Raw genomic sequence first — 21,596 nt, forward strand, 5'->3', positions numbered from 1 at the left:
TCCCTGGAGAGCTCTCTGGAACATTTGCTCAGGTAGCTGAGCGGTTCATCAGCATAGCAATTTGCCCAGTCAGCTCCATACATTACAGCAGAGGAGTGTGGCTGGCAGAGGGGAGACTTTGGAGAGCTCCCTGTGGGCAGGTGGAGAAGGAACATCCATTGTGAGATTGTAAATATGCATCTTGGCCCTGATCTTCTCTGCGTGAGGGTGAGAGACTGGAGACGGCAGAGTCAAGCCGCATAGGCCCACAGTCCCCGAGTGCCTCTGTTCCATCTAAGAACTCTCTATTTAGATCTAAAGAGGCAGGCACATTTGCCATGTGTGACTCAATGGACTATCTGAAACACAAAGGCAAGGATAAGAGCTCTCTCTAGCTTCCAGATCACAAAGCTTACAAATCACATTCAGTAGAGGTCTATATCTTGAGAAGCTACTATTTGCCAGGTGGGACATGACAAGGAACAAGACACAGTCTCTCTCCTTGGAGAGCTGACAATCTAGTCAATTTAAATCAAATTGCTAAGTTAATTCAAATAGAATATAAGAAGCACTACGATGGAAAAAACAGATGGTACTATGAGAGCAGGGGAGAGGAACTTACTTAACAGTGGGTGGCATGGGGAGGGGAGGGGGGGTCACTGAAAACTTTCCCAAAGAAGTAAAATTTGATAGAGTCTTAAAGGACAGATAGCAGCTTGTAATTCAAGATCAGAGTCTAAGCAGTGGATAGAAGACTCGGCAGTCTCCCAAATTTACCACATGCATATATATTTACATATATATACATTTATATTTATATGTATATATGGACACATATATACATATATATATTTACATACACACACACACATATATATACATACATATTTTCTCTGCCACAGCCGGAAGTAAGTTGGGAATTACCCAAAATTTCTCTGTCTGCCAGACCCTATATAACAATGCCTATCCTAAGAAGCCAAAATAAAGAGATGCAATATAGACCATCAGTTGAAGCAGCTTGGAAATTCTGACTTTCATTGATTGAGACACCTTTCCACGAAGAAAGCCGGGATTAGCAATATATTGCTTTTCGGTTACTCACTGGTGTCTTTGCCAAGCAAGGATGAGAGGGCTAAAGTAGGAAAAAAAAAAGGAAAAGAAAAAAATTGCTGTCTGTAAATTAACGCCTGTCAAGCTCAACAAGTTAGAGAGCCAGGGGAAGGCTTAATTAAAGTAAACAGACAATTTAACGTGAGGGGAAGTTCAGCCTACACAGGAGAAAAATTCTAGGTATTAAAACAAATTCATGAAAAGCTAGAAGTATCCACTGCCATTTATCACTTATTCAAGGCATGGGTGGTAATGAAATTAGCAAATCCTCCTCAATTTTGGTGTTAGCGTGACTTTGGTTACAGCGTGGGCATGTCTGTACAAGGCATCTTTTTTTTTTTTTCCTTTTCTATGGCCCACCCCACCAGAAACATGATAATAAGAAGAACACAATCTAGCATGCAGCTCCTCAGCATCTCAGCTGGTTGCTATGCCTGGGGATATTTGACATTTGTTGATCACTTAGTAGCTCAGGGCTGCAATTTCAAACTCTCGGCACAAAGAACCTAATGTGAACAGACTTAGATTTGAGAGCTGGAACAAGCTGGTTGGGAAAAGCTGTACTTTCTGTGTAGGTAAGAAAAAAGAAAAAGAAAGACTACAGCAGACAGGATGGACCACAAACCAATCCACCCCAAGAAGTACTTTTTAAAAATGGCTTGTTAAGCATTCACTTGCTTTGACCATATTTTTCTCTAAGCGGCCAGCCTCACATCAGCTGCCTTCAGTGAGAGTGCTGGGGCACGCTCTTTTGTGATTTTGGGAGCCCATATTTAATAGTGTGTGCATTAGGGCTCCCGTTTGTCCTGGTTTCTGGGATAGCTCCGCAGGCGGGGAACGGGCCAAAGAGAGAGTGTGAACGTGGAATTTATAAGCCAGATAATCAGGGATAATGGTAAAGGAAGAAGGGGAGGAAAAATAAAGCCTCTGAGAGTTCAATTGGATTTTGGTAAAGTTATTTCCTGCATGGCAACTGTTCTTTAGACCAAAAGACAGCAGCTTTCGGAGGGTAAGATGTAGAGGCCTTATAGTTAATCTTCTGGTAACAACTGTAGCAGGAATTCTGATTGCCTTGCAACCTCTATGTAAACTTAATGAAGCATCTTTAGTTGGATGTTTTTAAAACTGGGTCAAAGAAAGGGGAAAAAAACACCCTGAATGCTGATGCTACTTTATAATAGATTGAAGAAGTTGTGGCAGTAAATCTGTAAAAGCCATTGCCTAAGCACAGAGTGAACTAGCACAGCAAAAGCCTTTCTGATAAACAGAGATCGATAGCAGGAGAATATCTAAAATTGGCTTTTCATCGCTAACCTCACAGTTGCCCGTTGACTACCAGAACTCTGCATATCGGGGCAGCCACTTAAATCACACAGGCTCTTACATTTGGCAAAATAAGTGGATGAAGATGAGAGGAAGGGGGGCACGCAACTCGCTGGGAAAGTGATCAGCCATCACAAACGTTACGTATTCTTTTTGATCTTTAACGTAATTTCGTCTACCGGCTAAAGAAGCTCTATTACTGTGTGCAGATGAAAAACAGATGATTAGGCATAGTTAAGTTCTCCCACACCAAAGAACAAATTAAAGAGGCTTGGGGATGTGGCAGGAAGGCATTTTTTTTCCCTCCTAAAGAGTCAGGCAAATTCTTTGCTTATTTATAGAATACCAAAGAGCTGTACATGCATGCACGCATGCATGTGCGCACGCGCACGCGTACGTGTGCATGCAGGCCTGTGTGTGTGTGATGAGAGAGGGCAAGAGAGACTAAGAATTAGTCACTTTGATTCCCTTCCAAAAAGCCATCTGAGAATCAAGAACACCACGTTCCTCAGGCTAGCCCCAAGTCAGGCAGAGCTTCTGCATCTGCTTAATTCTTTCCAGCCGAGAAGCTGGTTCCTGCAGCACTCACAGCTCATTGGCGGAAGCATACGAGTGATTCAAAGTTGATGAAACTTTTCCAATCTGTGATGTTGCTGGATGTGGCCCTTCTGGCATTCGTTCTGTGTTTCTAGCTCTGGCCCAGCAGACATATGATAATTGCTGGATGCATCTATGGTGGGAGGGGAAATGGCAAGGCCAAGAGCTCTGAACAGCTGTTTGGAAGCTCGAAGAGCTAAGTGGGAATCTCCGGCCTCCTTAGAGGGCTCTGGCATGGGTTCTGATTCATTACATTAAGCCAACGGTCCTCAATTGGCGGTCTGCCAGGAGCATTTGTGGGGCTGTATAAATGCTACTTGGTGATTTTAATTTTGTGTTTTTGACCTGTTAATAATCCCAATCTAAAACATTTCCAATTATAAAGAAAAGCTTTTCTTTTGCAGGGATAACTTGACACCGATATTTTCATAGAAGATCATTTTAGAATGACTTGTCTTAATAGAAGTTCATATTCCTGGTGGCGGAGACATACGGCATTGGGCTTTTTTCTGGAGTTAAGGAATTTTTTTGGAGTGGTCTCTTTGGACGCTTGTTCACTCATTCTACAACATTCCGGCAGAGAGTCTACTATGTATCAAGCACAGCTCTGGGTCCAAAGAATATATTAACAGATAAGGATTTCTGTCCCGAGGGAGCTTATGAGTAAGTGAGTGAAGACAAAAATCAATAACACAATAAATAATTTACATCGCATATTAGAAACTCTAAAGTAATACGAACAAAAAAGTAAAAGTAGAAGGGGAGATGGGAGAGGGGGGTGGATGGGACGAGGAGGTGGGTTGTAATGTAAAATAGCCTGCTTAGGGTAGCCTTTTTGAGAAAGTTCATTTAAATAAAGAAGCAAGAGAAGCAAAGCAGGGGATTTTGAAGGGAGAATGCAGTCACTTGCTATCTTACTCATCGATAGTCCTGGAAATCTGTGCCACAGGGGCATTCAGTGGGTCACTTTTGGAAGGGGGTGGATGTTGTAGCCTGGATAGAGTAAGGAGAAGCCACCCGCAGGGTGGACCATGCTCTGTAGGTACCAATACTCATTTATTTACAAGCCTTGGCATTGAGGGCTATTTATACTCAGACTGGCTGTAGGCTCGAGGGGTAATGATCTTCTTGGCCAGAAATCAAAATTCTACTAAAGGCAAAAGAGAAAACAGGGAGAAAGAGAACAAGTGGGAGAAGCCAGGGCTGCTAGGACCTAAGTCTAACTCACAGTGCCTCTACCACACTGTGGGCTTCCTCCTGTGTTCACGTGCCCTCCAACAGTGTATTAAATTCTGTCCTTGTCTGACATAAGTAATAACAGAGTTGTCACCGTCCTAAACAACAAAAGATGGGATGACTTTATTTCTCTTTCTTTCAGAGCCATGTCACAGTCTCCTATTTAATGATAGGACAGAGGCCACTGGACACAGGTAAGAGAAGCCACAATTTACCAGGCCCTTGAGGGGGACAAGAAGTAAAGCCACTGAGGATAAAACGTTCCCTATGGTGTTTTAATCAGTGAAAAGCTGTGCATCACATTCTACCTGAATGCATCGGGTTTGGAGGCTCTAGCTCCTCTTCCCAAAGCCCTGGTGGCACAGTGGTTAAGAGCTTAGCTGCTAACCAAAAGGTCAGCAGTTTGAATCCACCTGCCACTCCTTGGAAACCCTATGGGGCAGTTTTACTCTGTCCTATGCGGTCGCTATGAGTCTGAATCAACTCAGTGGCAATGGGTTTGGTTTTTTTGGTTTTCTTCTCCAGGGGGGTCCCTGTGTGGTGTAAACAGTTATGTATTTGACTACTAACCGAAAGATCAGTGATTCAAATCCATCCAGAGGTGCCTCAGAAGAAAGGCCTGGCCATCTACGTCCAAAAGATCACAGCCATTGAAAACCCTATGGTGTGCAGTTCTACAATGACACACATGGGGTTACCATGAGGCAGCATTTACTCAACGGCAACTGGTGATTCTCCAGGGAGACAATGCTCAAGTTTAACCAATTTTTCATTTCTGAATATTCATTGAAAACTCAAAAGGAAAAATAAATTTCTGAAAAACAAAATCTAATTTTTCTTTTCTTTTCTTTTTAATAAAAACCCAGCGATTTGTTTCACACTTTGAAACTAAAGAAATACTGACTCCAGGTGGAGACCCATCAGCATGCTTGGAAGCCTTCTCTTGCATCATTATTGTTGCAGGACTTCCAAGCTCATGGCTGATACCTTTCTCTCTTTTATTTTATTTTTTTCTTGTTGTTACTGAGAATATACACAGCAGAACATGCACCAATTTGACAATTTCTACATGTACAATTCAGTGACATTGATTACATTCTTCAAGCTGTGCAACCATTCTCAACCTCCTTTTCCAAATTGTTCCTCCTCCATTAACATAAACTCACTGCCCCTAAGTTTCCTATCTAATCTTTAAAGTTGCTGTTGTCAATTTGATCCCATATAGATAGTTCTTAAAAGAGCACAGTACTCAAGGCAGGCACTCTTTACTGGTTAAACTAAACTATTGTTTGGTTTTAAGAAGACCTCAGGGGATATTTTTGGTGAAAGCTGCTACCTCTTAATGAATCTCTTAATGATAGATTCGTGGGGCGAGAGATTCCATGGCCTTCTGCCAGGTCAGCCAGTCAGGGACTGGACACCCACCTTACTGGAAGGAAGCTGATTCACATCCCTCTAAGGAGAATTGCAGCTCCCCAGCACATCCAGGCTTGTCCACCAGGGTGCCGTCTGCATTCCTGTCCCATCTGTCCTCGCATCCCTGTGATTCACACCTCCACTCGCCCACACCTTCCCCTACCCCACCCCATCACTCTTCGACATTCTCGGAAACTGATGACTGTATCCTCGTGAAATTTTATGACAGAGTACAAGGCTTGGGGAAATCTGCAAAATTTTCCACTTACAGAACCTAATAAATGTTACCATGTACACGATGTGAGTCCCAACAAACAGTAAACACTAATAAAAGTTAACATTTATAGAGTACTTATCATGTGCTGGGCACTTATGAACATTTAATATTTAAGACTTATTTGTGCTAAGTTCTTTGAATGAACTGACATCATTTAATGTTTACAACAGCCTTATGGTTACAAAAGAGGATACTGAGACACAGAAACATTAAACAACTTGATAGTTAAATAACAGCCAATAAGTGGCAGAACGGGGATTAGAACTCAAGACTTTGAACCTATGCTTTGAATCACTGCATGTTACTGCCATTCACTTGGAAAAGTATTATACATTTATAAAAGTAGGATGTATTTAAAAAAAAAAAACAAGTATTAAGCTATCCATAGTAAAGGTAGAATGGCGGAAAGAATAATAGAGTAGGGGTCAGAAAATGGAGAACTAGCTAGGCTATGGAGGTCCTGGGTGGTGCAAATGGTTAACACACTAGGCTGCTAACTAAAAGACTGGAAGTTTGAGTCCACCCAGACGTACCTTAAAAGAAAGGCCTGGTTATATACTACTGAAAAATCAGCCATTGAAAACACTATGGAATACAGTTCTACTCTGACACACATGGGCCACCGTGAGTCGGAATCAACTCCGTGGCAACTGGTTTTGGTTAGTTATATATCAGCAAAGGTCCCAGCATGAAAGTAGGTGGCACAAAAACTGAATACTTTGGTGAGACTTTAATAAGGGGACTGTTTAAAAAGTTGTGGGGAGGGTTTAGAGAAACCCGAGAGGATGGAGCAGTGTTCCAGGGCTAGCAAAAGAGGGAAGCTGTTACCATTGCTAGCCCTCAAGGGCAAGGGGAGGGAGCAATTAGATGAACCCAGAGAAAGAAAACTGTATGGAGAGGGCTACCTGACAGTGGTTGTAGCTCAGGTACGTGGAAACAGCCAGCCATGGTACCACGACAGGGAGGAAGATGGATAATGAGCACCTCTGCCTCTCTCTCTTCTACCCTCTGATCTCCTCCCATTGATGAGACCCAGTTGGCAACGAGAAGACAAGAGAGCCCACGGATGCAGCTGTTATGGTCAGCATTCAAGGCAGGGGGCAAGGTTTCAAAGGGTCAAGAGGAATGTGAAGGGCAGACAGAAAATACACAGCACAGTCACCAGCAAAGTAACCTGGGAAAAGTCTCAAGCCCCTGAGACTCAATTTCCACATTATTATAATGAGGCAATTGGACCAAACACAACTTACACTGCCTCCCAGCTCTGATATTTTAAGGTTTTACAAATCCACCCTAGGCACTCTCCACCTATCTGCCAAAAGATTTTCATAATAACTTCAAAAAAAAAAAAAATCTATGTCCATACAATGCAAACCATAGTGACATTACGCGTGACTTGTCACTTGCGTGTTGATGAAAGCACGAAGGCAGACTGTGCCTGGGGTGGGAGGGCATTTGCTCATCCAGGAAAGCCATCAGGACATTGCTAAACAGTTTAAGAATAATGACTGAGGGTTTGAAAATTGTCCTGACAAAGGAAATATATGAACGAAAATCACTTGCTGTCTTTCTAAAGCAGAAGGAAAAGCGCATGAGAAAGTGCTGCCAAGTACATTTGGTAAAGCCGATGGAAGATGCCTTTCACCCTTCATGAGGGTCTATGTCATGAACACTTCAAGTCCATCCCTGTGTTCTCACATAGAACCTGCGGCCACCATGCTGTTGTCACTGAATGCAGCATGTTTGGAGGTATGGCCTTGGATGGGCTGAATGAATGGCTGGAAGTGGGAGGATGGCCTTGGATGGCTGGAAGTGGGAGAAGGTGACTGCATCCCCCTAAATTGTATGGGGGCATGCCTACGGAGCCTTTACAATGTGTTCCTAGGTACTTGATGAGCTGTTTCTAGTTCTCAAGGTTTCTGGCTGTAGATTCTTGAGAGAACATTGAACTTGTCTGAATAGACAGTAGACATAAGCTCTCGATGAGGGCATCTGTCCTCCCTAGCTTCAGGGACATTTGCTTGTTACCGAAGACTGGGGTAACTTACGTATGCTGTTTTGAAGAGTGTTGGGAGCTACTCCTTGGCGCCCCATATCCCTTCTACTCAAATAAGTGTAAATAAAATTGACCATTACAGAATCATTCCTTTGTATTCTCTAGACTCATGAGAAGTAATATGAACTCTTCATCAGATTCCTTGATGGTTTTCTTCTGAAATGAGAGGAAGTGGGGAACCAGTCAGGTCTTAGGACTCCTAAACCTAGGAAACAGTCAGTGTTGGTGGAGTGGGGAAGGGTGGGGAACAAGTGAACATGCTTAAGTTGAACTTGATCTGCTTCACAACTGTGCCTACTATGGCCTGAAAAGCAAAATGGAATTGGGCAAAACGGAAGGAAAAGGGCAAAAGTAATTTTTAAAAAATAGACAACATGGAATTAGGAACCTAGATTTATGTGGCTGTGTCTGTACTACCTACAATTCAGATGGGTAAGAAATCAAAACTTGAGACGAGGAGTGAGATAAAACACCAACGTATCCACTTACTAGTTGGACAAGTCCTTTGCCCTTAGTTTCCTCATTAAAAAAACAGAGCTCATAACAGTGTTAATACCTACCACACAGGGTTGTTGTAAGGAGAAAATAAGATCAATTAGATAATGTAAGTACAACTACTTTGTAAACCTTAAGTGGCTCTAAAATGCAAGGGATTATTATGACTCCATTTAAATTGATGTGACAGCAGCACACCATTACAAATGGTACACCTGATTATTTGTCAACAAAGCCAGCCACCTGCAGCAGAAGACACCAGGAGTTTCTTAAAAATCTGTTCAGCATGCTACACATCAGATGCAAGTAGCAAGAATAATCCACATTTTGAAGCAATTTGGTTAACAGAATGAATCATCTCCCCTCTCTTCCTTTTTGCCTATTTTTAAAACGTTTTAACACAGAGCACCAATAAAGGGTAAAGCCAATCACACACTTTCATTAGTACACAGAGCACTGCCACGAGAAGGTCTCTGGAGGGTGAAAAAATGTGACAGATGTAGGGAGACTAACTGGAAACAGTATTTCGGCAACGGACACAGGATGCTTGACTTAACAGATGTTTACAGTTAATAAATCCCACTTTAAATCTCTTTTCACAGAATATTTTCCTGGTGACATACCTGGCAGCCATCATGGAGGTAGGAGAAAAAAGTCAGATCGACAGCCTGGTAGGAATTAGAGTTACACTCAGTGAAAAGAATTCCCGACTACCGTAAGAGAGCTGCAGTGCAAAATCAGACATTTCACTGTCAAGTCCCCCATCTTTCTCTAAATACCCACTGAAGGGTTAAAGGAAATCCTCCGACTACTTATCAGTTAGAAAAGGTCGTTGAAGAGCTCTGTCTGCATGCACACCCACCCTGCTTACCCAGAGACTCCATCACAACCTTCCCATGGAGAAAACACATGGACTGAGACGGAGCAAAGACGAGTCTCCGTAAGAGACAGCCTGGTTTGCCTTCAGTTGTGCCAGCAATGCTGATGGTCAGAAGGGGCCAGCTCACCATGGGCATAAGCTGGAATGGGATGGTCTTCTTGTGTTCCCCTCCAACTACAAACAATCACCAGCACTCCCTGTCTGACACAGCTGCGGCCTTCTCCAGCTGGGAAGGAAAAACATAATAGGCAATATCTGCTCTCCCCCCTCCTCCCTTTTTTCTCCCTTCCCTGTAGACAGACTCAGCATGAGGTTCCTGAGGAATTAGTTGCGGGAGGACGACTCCCCCGCTGGCAGCCAAATGCCAGCTGCACACGCTGCCCATGTAATGTGTCTGACATTTCTGCATCTCTCTAGGTTAACATTGTTTGACACAGATTTTCTGGAATATCTCTTAAAAAGGTTTTGTGTGCTTGTGTGTGCTTTCTGTTGTTTTATGGCCTCATGGTGTGTTTTTAATTTTTTTTTTAAAGAAAAATTATTCTCTTAGTTGCTGACACATCCTTTCCACTTACGCAGAAGTAATTGGTTTCAGAAGGCTGAAAACCCTTATTTGAAACCATGTGCACATCCCTGTTGATGGATGCCATAAAATGTTCAAATATCATCTTCCCTCAAGTAAAACAAGGGTTAAAATCCAGAAGGATGAACTGTGATTGACAGCGTGGCATAGTTACCTTTTAACTACCTGTTGTCAAATTATTTTAAAGCACCTGTATAAGGAATGGCAGTTCTCCTTCCTGGTCAGTTACCTTTAGATGGATCCTATCAAGTATGAAAGGGATTCTCTCTCCCTTCTTGTGCTGGAAAGCGTTCCATTTCTCGTTGTGTTTCCCAAAGTGCAGAGGGCTGATTAAGCCAAGGTCTCACTCAAACATTCACAAAAGCTGCAGACTCTGATGGAGAAGAGGATAAACACCTGTCCATCTTGTCCGGAATGAAGGTCTAGTCATAAGTCCATATACCCAGAAAGTGGGCCTTTTTTTTCTTCTACAGTGTTTTTGGATATTGTGATTTTTTTTTTTTTTTTAATGAATGCCATGGTGTGGCTGCTGAAGTGAATGACAACAACATGGCAGACAAAGAAAATTCTATCACGAAACAATAAACTCTAATGCCCAGTGACTTGGGGAAGGTAACTGATGACTGTGCATCATTTCAGAAGGAAGCCTGACTAGGTAGAGACGCTCAACACCAGTGACTCAAAATGCACAGGCAGGGAGGCACCTCTGCATATGTTACGTACTACCACTGAATCAGAGCACTGGTGGATCCTTCAAAGGCCCCCAAGAAACTCAGGGCAGAAATACCATCCACAACATCTCTAACTGGTGACCAAAACACCGAAGCCAGTTGCCATGGAGTTGACTCCGACTCATAGTGACCCCTATGGGTGTTAGAGCAGAACTGTGCTCCAGATAGTTTTCAGTGACTGATTTTTCATAAGTAGATTGCCAGACCTTTCTTCTAAGGCACCTCTGGGTGGACTCAAACCTCCAGCTTTTCTGTTAGCAGCCCAGTGCATTAACTGTTGGTACTACCCAAGGACTCCAACTAATGAGCACCTAGAGGCAATATAGCAGCACCGTTAAGACTTTGGACTCAAAGATGAAATTGAATGGATTCAAATCCCAGCTTTGTCACCTACTAATTGTGTGATCTTTGTCAAATGCTTTCAGTTTCTTCATCTATAATATGGGAATAATGACAGAAGCTATCTCAAAGGGTTTTATGAGGATTGAGTTAATACACATAAAAAACACTTGAATTATTACCTTGCACAGTAAATAATAATTATTAATATACAGTCTCTTCCTTGTGTACTCCCCACAAGAGGGGAACTATGTCCCATTCCATTGTTGAGTAGATAGTGTTGTCAGAAATTTCTTCACCTTGAGCCCAAATTATGCTCCTGGAAATTTCAACTGACTTATCCCATGTCTATTAGGAAATACTCAGACAGAACAAGTCTCATTTCTCTTCTCTTGGCATTCCTTCACAATATTTGAGACAGCTGTAATGTATCCCTAAATAATCTCAAGGACAAGCCCTCCCAATTCTTACAACTTTTGATCAGATGCCTATTTTTCCAGATTTTACTTTATCTTCATCACCTCTCTTTGGATGCACTCAGATTTGTCAGCATCCTTAAATTACATCATCCCAAATGGAAGAGAATTTCCCAGGTGTGGTCTAAGAATGCAAAGCTATGGAAGACTATCATCTTTCTTAGTCCAAACATGCCACTTCTTTAACCTTCAAGACCACCAGGTACAGTCAAAATTCATATTCAAATAGTCACCCATGATTTTGACCCAAAATGCATTTCTCAGACACTTAGAGGAATAAGGGAGTTCTCTCTTTTTTTTCTTCCCTGACATCAGTGTGGGGAACACAATCAAACACTCTCTAATGCATTGTTGTTGTTATTGTTCGGTGCCAGTGAGTCAGTTCTGACTCATAGTGACCCTGAAGGACAGAGTGGAACTGCCCCATAGGTTTTGAAGGAGCGGCTGGTGGATTTGAACTGCCAACCTTTTGGTTAGCAGCCGAGCTCTTGATCACTACACCACCAGGGCTCCCTCTAATGTATAGCCCCATATAACTAAATATTTGAAATCATCCCTAGGAAAAGGAACCTTCTGATAAATCATTTCATAGCTCTCCTGGATGGAAATCTATATCTGGAATTAGGTTCACAAAATACCTGGGTGATCCGTCAGTCTAAACACTTCATTTTTCCAAAGAAACTCAGAGACCTTAAATGACTTACCCAAGGTCACACATAGATGGGTAGTGGCAGATCTGGGAGTTGAGCCAATCTGAAATCAAGGGCTAGAACTTTCCCAATGCCTCTCTCTCCATGACCAACCGAACATTTTTCTTTCTGATGATCTCGGTACAACCCAACCTGTTTCTCTGCAAAAGAGAACTGCCAGTGGAGCTTGGCAGAATTTCAATCACAGCACGTGGGTGCACTTGATCAGCCACCCCCACTGAAACAGTACTGTGTAGGTGTGGGCAGTGATGAATAGTTGCATGCCCATGAAGGTGTTTCAAAAATGGGCCCCAAGACTTGTAGGAGAACTTTGTGTAAGTCTTTCTAAAACAATTCCAGCTTTCTTAGGGTAACGGCATCATGCCGTCTTTATTTACAGAGCATTCTCTGTGTGTGTGTGTGCGTGTGTGTGTGTGCGTGTGTGTGTGTGTTGTTACATGGCAGCAGTAAGTCCTCTGAAGAAGAGAGGACTTGTTTCTAATCCTTCCTGGCTGTACTCTGTCAGATGACATGGAGCAAGGAATGGGGGAGTTCACTTACTCATTTCTAAAAGGAAATTAAAGAAAACTACTTTCTACTAGCATAACAAAGACAATGTGATCTGGATATAAAATGTGTATGCACGTGTGTGTGTGTGTGTGTGTGTGTGTGTGTGTACCTTAAAAAAATACAGTAGAAAAGCTACTTTTTAAAGTAATTTCTGATTCTGTATTATGGATTGAACTGCATTCCCCCCAAAGATGTTGAAGTGTTAACTCCTGGTACCTTCAAGTGTGATCCTGTTTGGAAAAAGGGTCTTTGAAGATGTTATCAGTTAACATGAAGTCATACTGGAGTACGGTGCGTTCTAATCCAATCTGAGTGAGGTCCTCATAAAGCAGAAGAGATAAAGGTCCTCGTAAAGGCAGACAGAGGGAAGACAGTGATGTGATGATGGAGTCATGCTGCAGCTGTAAGCCAAGGAACACCTGGGGCTACAAGAAGCTGGGAAAGAAAGAAAGGATCTTCCCCTAGAGCCGTCAAGAGAACACAGACCTGCCGACCGCTGAATTCGGAATATTAGCCTCCAGGACTGTGAGACAGTACATTTTTATTCTTATAAGCCACCCGCTTCATTTTATTTTGTTATGAGGGCTCTAAGAAACTAATACATTCTGGAAGCAGTTTTAACTAAAATCAAAATAATAATAACAAACAAACACATATTTCAGCCCATCCAATTTGTTGGATCCTGCTCAACATGTGAGAAGACATTTCCCTGATGTTCTCTGCTAAAAGTGAACTCTCTTTTCTCATTTTATCTTGCTTCACTCCTATGGTACTATCACATATCACACTGCAATAATTTTGTGTTTATGTATGTCTGCTCCCTTGTTAGATTGTAAACTCCCGAGGGGTAAGGACAAAGGATCCTGCTACTCTCTGCCATCATGGCATCTTGCACCATGTGACAACTTCTTATGGGTTCTCCTAATACCACTCTTGCCCCCTCTCTCTAATCCTTTATCCCATGGCAAGCAAATCATCTTTTGAAAACAAATCTGATCATTATACTCTTCCTTCTAAAAATTCTTCATTGACTTCCCATTTTTCTGAGGATGGAGTCTATACTCCTTTAACATGGCCAACAAATTCTTTCAGGGTCTGGTCCTTGCCCTCTCCTTGATATCTATTTTACTTTCTCTAGCTCACCCTCTCTGCACCAGGAACTCTGTCCTTCTTTCAGTTCCTGGAACACATCATTCCCCCTCCCAGTTCACAAATACTCTTTCATTTCCCTCCCTTCCCCAACTCCTTCCTCTAGTTATCACCTATTAATCTGCTCACTTCTTTAGAGAAATCTTTTCTGATATCAAATTCAAGGCAGGTCTGCCTGATGTTACATGCTGTCATTGTATCCTATAAAGTTTCTCCAAAGACTTTCCCAAAGCATATTTCCTGATACACTAGCAGAATATAATTGCATCAGAAAATGTTAAGTCCTAAGTTCTCAGAAACCTTCTAAGAGCCGTGCCACCAAAGGAAAAATTCTATTTCCTTCCTGGAAATAAAATAGCATCGCAGGCATATTTTGGGAGGTGAGGGTGGGGAGAAACTTCCTTACTGTTGGATCAGCCATCTACGCCATTTATATATATATATATATATATATATATATATATGTATATATGTATATGGATCAGCCTTCTATACCATTTATATATATGTATATAGATCAGCCATCTACACCATTTATACATATATGTATATATATATATATAATATAATACATATATATTAAAAAAAGGTTCAAGGCTGGAATGTGTACTTTAATGACAGACTGGTTTCTTCAATAGAGTGTGCTTTGGAAGTCACAGTCTACCGTCCTTGATTAACGGCCCCTGTGATATATCAATCACCCCAGCAGATGTCAGGTACACCACGAAGGCACCACTCCTGGACTCATTCCCTTTATAGTAAGGCTCACAACTTCAGACAACGCTGCAGTCACCAGAACAGGGCCATTGCAGGACGATAGGGGCAGTGTCCTGGTCAAGAATTATGCAGTATGTCAGGGGTCAAGGAGAAAGATGTGGACCCTGAGAATCAGACCCACTATGCACGCCCTGGTGTCACTGGAGCTTTGATGCTTACATGTGCAGTAACAGAAACATCTAAGAATGTAGGGATCAGACATCCTGGGCTATGGGCAAGGGAGGGGGCATGGAAAAATTGTATTCATGGAGCATTTATTATGTGCCAGTTTGCCTCGGTTTATCGTTTAATCCTGCTTGTCATTTGGCTCATTTTTTCCCTTGTTAGAGTCCTTCAGGTAGGTGAATACCATTCCCCCTAGATAACAAGCCAGTACTGAAATATATCATCTTTTTACAGTAAAAAAATTCCATATCCATTACTCTTGACAAAGTCTAATACACCTGGTTAAAGCAAAGGGAGATGATGATGATGATTTTCATCAGAATGGGCATTGTAGCTAGGGATCGCACCAGTTCCAAATCCCAAGTTCCTCCCCAGATCTCCTCTTTCAGTAACAAACTAACCAACTAAACAACTAAAATTTTAACAAGGAGGGATCTCCTTATTGATATTACATACGTAGTCTTAAGAGATGTGGGGTCTAAAACAACAACAACAACAAATTAAAAAACAGTTGGCATCAAGCTGACTGTGACTCCTGGCAACCCCATGTGTGCCAGAGTAGAACTGTGTTCCATAGGGTTTTCAATGGCTGATTTTTTGCACATTGATTGCCAGGCCTTTCTTCCAAGGCACCATTGAGTGGATTCCAACCACCACTTTTTTGGTTAGTAGCAGAGCTCTTAACCGTGCACTACCCAGGGACTCCAAAACAAACGACACTCATTCAAAAACACAGATTTCAAATGCTAGTGCAGAGTCACTGGCTGATTTTTGTAAATATATCTGTATATATATATACATTTTTATTTTTTTAATTGTACTTTAGATGAAGGTTTACAGAACAAATAGTTTCTCATTAAACAGTACATGTATTGTTTTATGACAATGGTTAACAACCCCACAACATGTCAATACTGTCCCTTCTCAACCTTGGGGTCCCTATTACCAGCTTTCCTGTCCCCTCCTGCCTTCTAGTCCTTGACCCTGGACTGTTGTGCTCCATTAGTCTCGTTTTGTTTTATGGGGCTGTCTAATCTTTGACTGGATGGTGAACCTCAGGAGTGACATTACTGAACTAAAAGTGTGTCCGCGGGCCATACTCTCAGGGTTTCTCCAGTCTCTGTCAGGCCAGTAAATCTGGTCTTTTTTTGTGAGTTAGAATTTTATTCTATATTTTTCTCCAGCTCTGTCCAGGACCCTCGGTTGTGATCCCAGTCAGAGCAGTCAGTGGTGGCAGCTGGGCACCATCTAGCTGTACTGGACTCAGTCTGGTGGAGGCTGTGGTAGTTGTGGTCCATTAGTCCTTTGGACTAATCTTTCCCTTGTGTCTTGTTCTCTTCATTCTCCCTTGCTGCCAAAGAGGTGAGACCAGTGGAGTATCTTAGATGGCAGCTCACAGGCTTTTAAGACCCCCAGATGCTACTCACCAAGGTAGAATGTAGAACATTTTCTTTATAAAGTGTGCTATGCCAATTGAGCTAGATGTTCCCTAAGACCATGGTCCCCACAGCCCTCTGCCTCAGTCGCTCAGGGAGTCTGGATGTGTCTATGGAGCTTCCATAACCTTGCCTTGTACAAGTTGTGCTGGCCTCCCCAGTCACTGGCTGATTTAACTGTGCTTCCCACTATGTTCTTCATGATGACCCAGCAGATATGGGTATTGGACTCAGTATTGGATTCACAGAACTGCTCAGTTTAAAGTCTTTCTTTCTCTTGGACTTTTATTCCCTTCTGTTCATCTTATTATGGCTATTCAAACATCTTTTTTTTCTAACCTACTAAAGTGTAAGTTCTTCAAAGGGAGGTATCCTGTGCTATTTATCACTTTATTGCTGTCAGTTCTAATGCCTTGTATAGTTGTCCCAAATAACTTTATTTTCCACTTTTGCCTTAGTTTCTCCACTGTTAGGACAAAAGGGATACCCAATCATCCCAAAAGCATGCAATGAAATCAATATCATTATGTCTGATTTCTTTAAAAAAATAAAGGTACGTATATGAAAATGTTAATTGTCCTTATTATAGTGAAAACCCAGCAGCTTTTATAGACAGAAATTTCTTTACACATCAACACCTTTAAAGTGGGTTTGTGGAATTCTAAAAGCTTTTCAACCTATACAGTAAAATAATTTAACCAAAGTGTAGGGTAGAGAAAATTATATATACTCTTCTTACCAGTGAAGCGAATTAAAGGAAAATATGAGTCTGATGGATGAGAAAAATTTCTGTTAATGACGACAGGCACCTGGAAGGAAAACGGACAACCAACTCTTCAGGAGAAAGTGGCACAGGATAGTACATTTTCAAAAAGTGAATTTGATGGACTGTGGAGATTAAGAAAGGTAAAACTAGAGCTGCATCTTAGAAATCTTTAAAGGAAAAATGATCATGTAACTAAAGGTTTCTGACAACTGGAAAGTAACCAGAATTAGCCAGAGAGGTTTCAGAAGGAACTGTGCAAAGAATTGAGATATACAGAGCTTTGTTGAAACAAGAAGAAGGAGCAGAAATAAAATCCACTGTGTCATTTAAGATTATAAAAAACAGGAATATACACTTATAGGAACAGGAAGATACACTTATTCAGAAACATTTCAGAACTATGATTATCTGTTGTTTTTCTAATTCATGAAATAACTGAAAATAAAAGTCATAGGATACTGATGACATCGAAGACCAAATTCAAGACATATAACTAAAAAGCAAATTCAGTTTTTGTCCCTTCAAATGAAAGGGATGATATTTTTTCCCCAAAGGGAAAACATCCCTGGCCCACCTCCCTAGTGATCAAATGACTCAGAAAAGGCCCAGTCGATGTTACTGAAATTTGGCAGAAGTATTCACATTTCAACTGACTATGAGCTTGAGGTATTACAGCCCAGAGGCATATCTTTAAGAAAGTTATAGGGGAACACAAATAGATTCTTAGAATAGAAATGGCTCTTTCAGCATAGGTTAATGGAAGATATGTTATCACTAACGTGGGCAGGCAAAATGGAGAAGCGATATATTAGGTTACCCGTGCTTGACAGAGAAATTGCCCACCTTTAAGGAAGATTTGCAGAATATTTTAAAAAGACACAGCAGGAAGTGCTTTATATTTTTATATGTGTCTATTTCTGTCCATCTCTGCTGGCAGCTCCCTACTCTAAGTCACCAGAATGTATCAGCTGTCCTCTGCCAATTCTTTCTCCACGCATTGGCTCGAAAGCTTTTGTTTTTATTTTTCTTTTCCTTTCTTATTTTTGTTTGTTTTGTTTTAATGCAAAGCTGAGCATAAGCCAAATGTCTTCTGCTCCTGACAGACTTGTAATAGTTCGTTTGACATCCTCTATTTCTTCATAGCGCTTCTCACAATTTTAATGATGTATCTATTTATTTCATATTCATCTCTGCACACACAGGGTCGCCATGAGTTGGCATTGACTCGATAACAGCTAACAACAACAAATATATATACATAGGTGTGGGTGTGTAGTTCCCGGGGAGTTCAAATGGTTAATGTGCTTGGCTGCTAACAGAAAGGTTGGAGGTTTGAGTCTACCCAAAGGTGCCTTGGAAGAAAACCTACGGAGTATAGTTCTATTTTGCACACTTGGGTTCGCCGTGAGTCAGGGTTGACTTGGCAACTGGTACGTGTGTGTATACACGCATACAGGGGCCCTGGTGGCGCAGTGGTTAAGAAGTGGTTAAAGAGCCGGCAGCTCGAATCCACCAGCTGCTCCTTGGAAACCCTGTGAGGCAGTTCTACTGTGTCCTATAGGGTGGCTGTGAGTCGGAATCGACTCAACGGCAACGGGTTTTTTATTTATGTATCTATATATTCTTCTAGGGGAAAAACTGCAGATACACACACACACATACACACCTCTAGGGTGTGTATGTGTGTGTGTATGTGTGTGTGTGTGTATGACTGACACAGTGGCTGCAACAAAGGGCTCAAACAAAACATAGCAATGATTGTGAGGATGGCGTAGAACTGGGCAGTCTGTGAGTCAGAACCAACCTGACAGCACCTAACAACAACAACAACACACACACATACACACACACACCTCCTCTAGGGAAAAAACTGGAAAACATACAAGAAAATTGTCTTAAGTGATGTTAACGTTTCCTGAATGTTTTCACAGAACAGCTTCTGATTCACTCATTAATTCTGTAAGCCCCGCTCTCTCTCTCTCTCTTAGGAATTTAGCACATAAAGTATCCATATAAGAACTATACAGGTGCCTTATGAGTTGTGAATGGTTCGGGTATTAGCACAGATTTTTAAATAATCAAAACTCTCATTTTATTTTAGTTGGTTCCATGTAATTTGGACATGTGTGTAGGAGTCTTGCCTTCCTATTGTGCTGCCCTCAAGGGGCCCTGGCTGTTTGTCATTTATTTTTTGTATCCTTAAAGTACCTACCTTGGTGCTAAGCAAAGCAGCTAACTGATACATTTGCAATGGCCCATGTTATCAATGTTAAAATTAGGTTGGAAGCCAGCTTTGGGGCTGCTCTAATTTAGAAGTAGTAATTCTACATGAAAGAAACTTAGGGCAGATTTGCAAACCTCAAATCCACTTGCAGTGGCCACACGGGGGACTTTGGAAATGGTTGGAGGGTGGGCCATTGGACTGGCTGGGGAAGCTCAGGGCAAATGCCGGCTTTTCTATTAGCAAGCTCGAGGCTTCCTAACATAATGGAAAGAACATGGGCTGGATTTTGACCCCAGAAACATTTACTTCAAGTGAGTAGCTTCTTTATAAGCCTCAGTTTCCTAATAATAGTACCTACCTTACTAGTTGTCGTGAAGGTTAGAAATAATGCATTGAAAATGATTAGACAGTATGGAGTACATGGGCATCTAATAAGCGGCAGAAACGTATGTCCACACAAGGAAATGTACGTGAATGTTCACAGAAGTATAATAGCCCAAAACTGGAAACAATCCACATGTCCATCAACTGGAGGATAGTAAACAAAATGTGGTATGTCCATACTGGAATAGTATTCAGCAGCATAAAGCCACTGACTGCTGATACGTGCTACAATATGAGTGGACCTCAAAACATCGTGCTACCTAGTTTTGGATTTGAAATTTTTATAAAAATAAGTCATATGTGTATTATGTACATATTATATAAATGATATGTAATTTATTATTTATATGAAATGTCCAGAAAAGGAAAACATACAGAGACAGAGTACATCAGTGAAGACTTCGGGCTGGGTGGGAACAGACATAAACAGCAAATGGGCACTAGGGGACTTTTTGGGGTGATGGAAATGTTCTTCTAGGAGTAGAGGGTGGTGATGGTTATACAACTCTATATATTTGTTAAACATCATAGAGTTACACACTTATAATGAGTGAATTCTATGCTGTGTGAATTATACCTCAACAAGGTGTTGCGTTTTTTTTTAAAGGTAAGTTAGACAGATGAATGGATAAACAAAATGTGGTACATACATACAATGGAATACTATTTGGCCGTAAAGAGAAGTGAAGTCTTAATACAAGCTACGACATGGAGGAACCTTGAAAACATTAAAAAGCAAAACAAGACAAACCAAACCCATTGCTATCCAGTCGATTCCAACTCATAGCAACCCTATAGGACAGAGTAGAACCGCTCCATAGCGTTTCCAAGGAGCAGCTGGTGGATTTGAACTGCCAACCTTTGGTGGTTAGCAGCCAAGTTCTGAACAACTGCACCACCAGGGCTCCTTGAAAACATTATGCTGAGTGAAATAAGTCAGTCACGGAAGGACAAATATTCTATGAACCCACTTAAACAAAATATCTAGAATAGGCAAATGTATACAGAAAAGTTTATTAGTGTTTTCCAGAAGTGGATGGGAGGGAGAGGAAAGGGAGAGTCATTACTTAGGGCACACTAAGCTTCTGCCGAGGGTGATGGAAACGTTTGGAAACAGAGCATGGTGATGGTTGAACAATGAGATGCACGTGATTAATGTCACTAAACTGTACAAATGAAAAATGGCAAATGTTGTGACATATATATTTACCACACTAAAAAAAAAAAAAGAAAGAAACTAAAAAGTCTATTAGAATGCTGAGGAATTCGAGGTAGTAAGAAATCCCCTGTAGTTCGTATTGGGAGAAGGGTGTCAAGACCTAACTAAGATTGAGCTCAACAGGGACGCCCACACCAAAGTAGTGGCTTCTCTGGTCAGCGTGATGGCAGAGCTGGGATGCTCTGAGATCTGGAGAAATACCTTGCTGCCTTCACAGAGGTGGCAACAAGCCAGAATTACATGGGAGGGTCTGTGTAGCCGATGCCCATGGTCCTACCGGCCTGGGGAATTTTGCCTCCTTCAGGGACCATCAAAGAAATGCTGCCGGGATGACATTAAAAATGAGAAATCTGGTCTTTCACATTTCTGCTTTCTGGCCTTAATTTCCAATTTCACCTCTTTGGTAATTATTATCTAACAGGCAGGTAGCTAATTTGAGAAGAATTTCTATGGACTGGCATTCTGATGAGACTCTGTAGAGGGGTTGTCGGTTTTTTCCTGTCTGGATTGGTTATTCCAAGAGAGATGGGTGATGTTTACACTTGGTGCTCAGCATCACACAGAGACAAAGAGGTATCTGGTAGACCATCAGTCAGCCACAAACATACACATCCCAATAAAAGCGGAATAATTGACGTATTAAAATCTATAGGCCCTAGGAGGATACTAAAGCCATCACATTTTTTTTTTTTTCTTAAAGAGAGAGAAAGCACAATGCC

The 21,596-nt window shown here is 41.6% G+C and overlaps 1 protein-coding gene across 5 annotated transcripts in view; it reads right to left on the minus strand.

The window, feature by feature from the left end:
* Window positions 1-21,596, minus strand: part of TENM2 (teneurin transmembrane protein 2) — a 1,072,759-nt gene that overhangs the window by 533,266 nt on the left and 517,897 nt on the right. Inside the window, exon 1 of one of the 5 annotated variants that reach the window (XM_023726519.1) lies at window positions 9,361-9,499. The exons of the other annotated variants lie outside the window; for them this stretch is intronic. Within the exon in view, the coding sequence (XP_023582287.1) occupies window positions 9,361-9,499 (139 nt within the window). Of the gene's footprint in view, window positions 1-9,360; window positions 9,500-21,596 lie in introns of those variants that run through there. 5 annotated transcript variants of the gene reach the window in all.

Source organism: Trichechus manatus, unplaced genomic scaffold (genome assembly GCF_000243295.1).
Source record: "Trichechus manatus latirostris isolate Lorelei unplaced genomic scaffold, TriManLat1.0 scaffold00011, whole genome shotgun sequence".
NCBI lineage: Eukaryota > Metazoa > Chordata > Mammalia > Sirenia > Trichechidae > Trichechus > Trichechus manatus.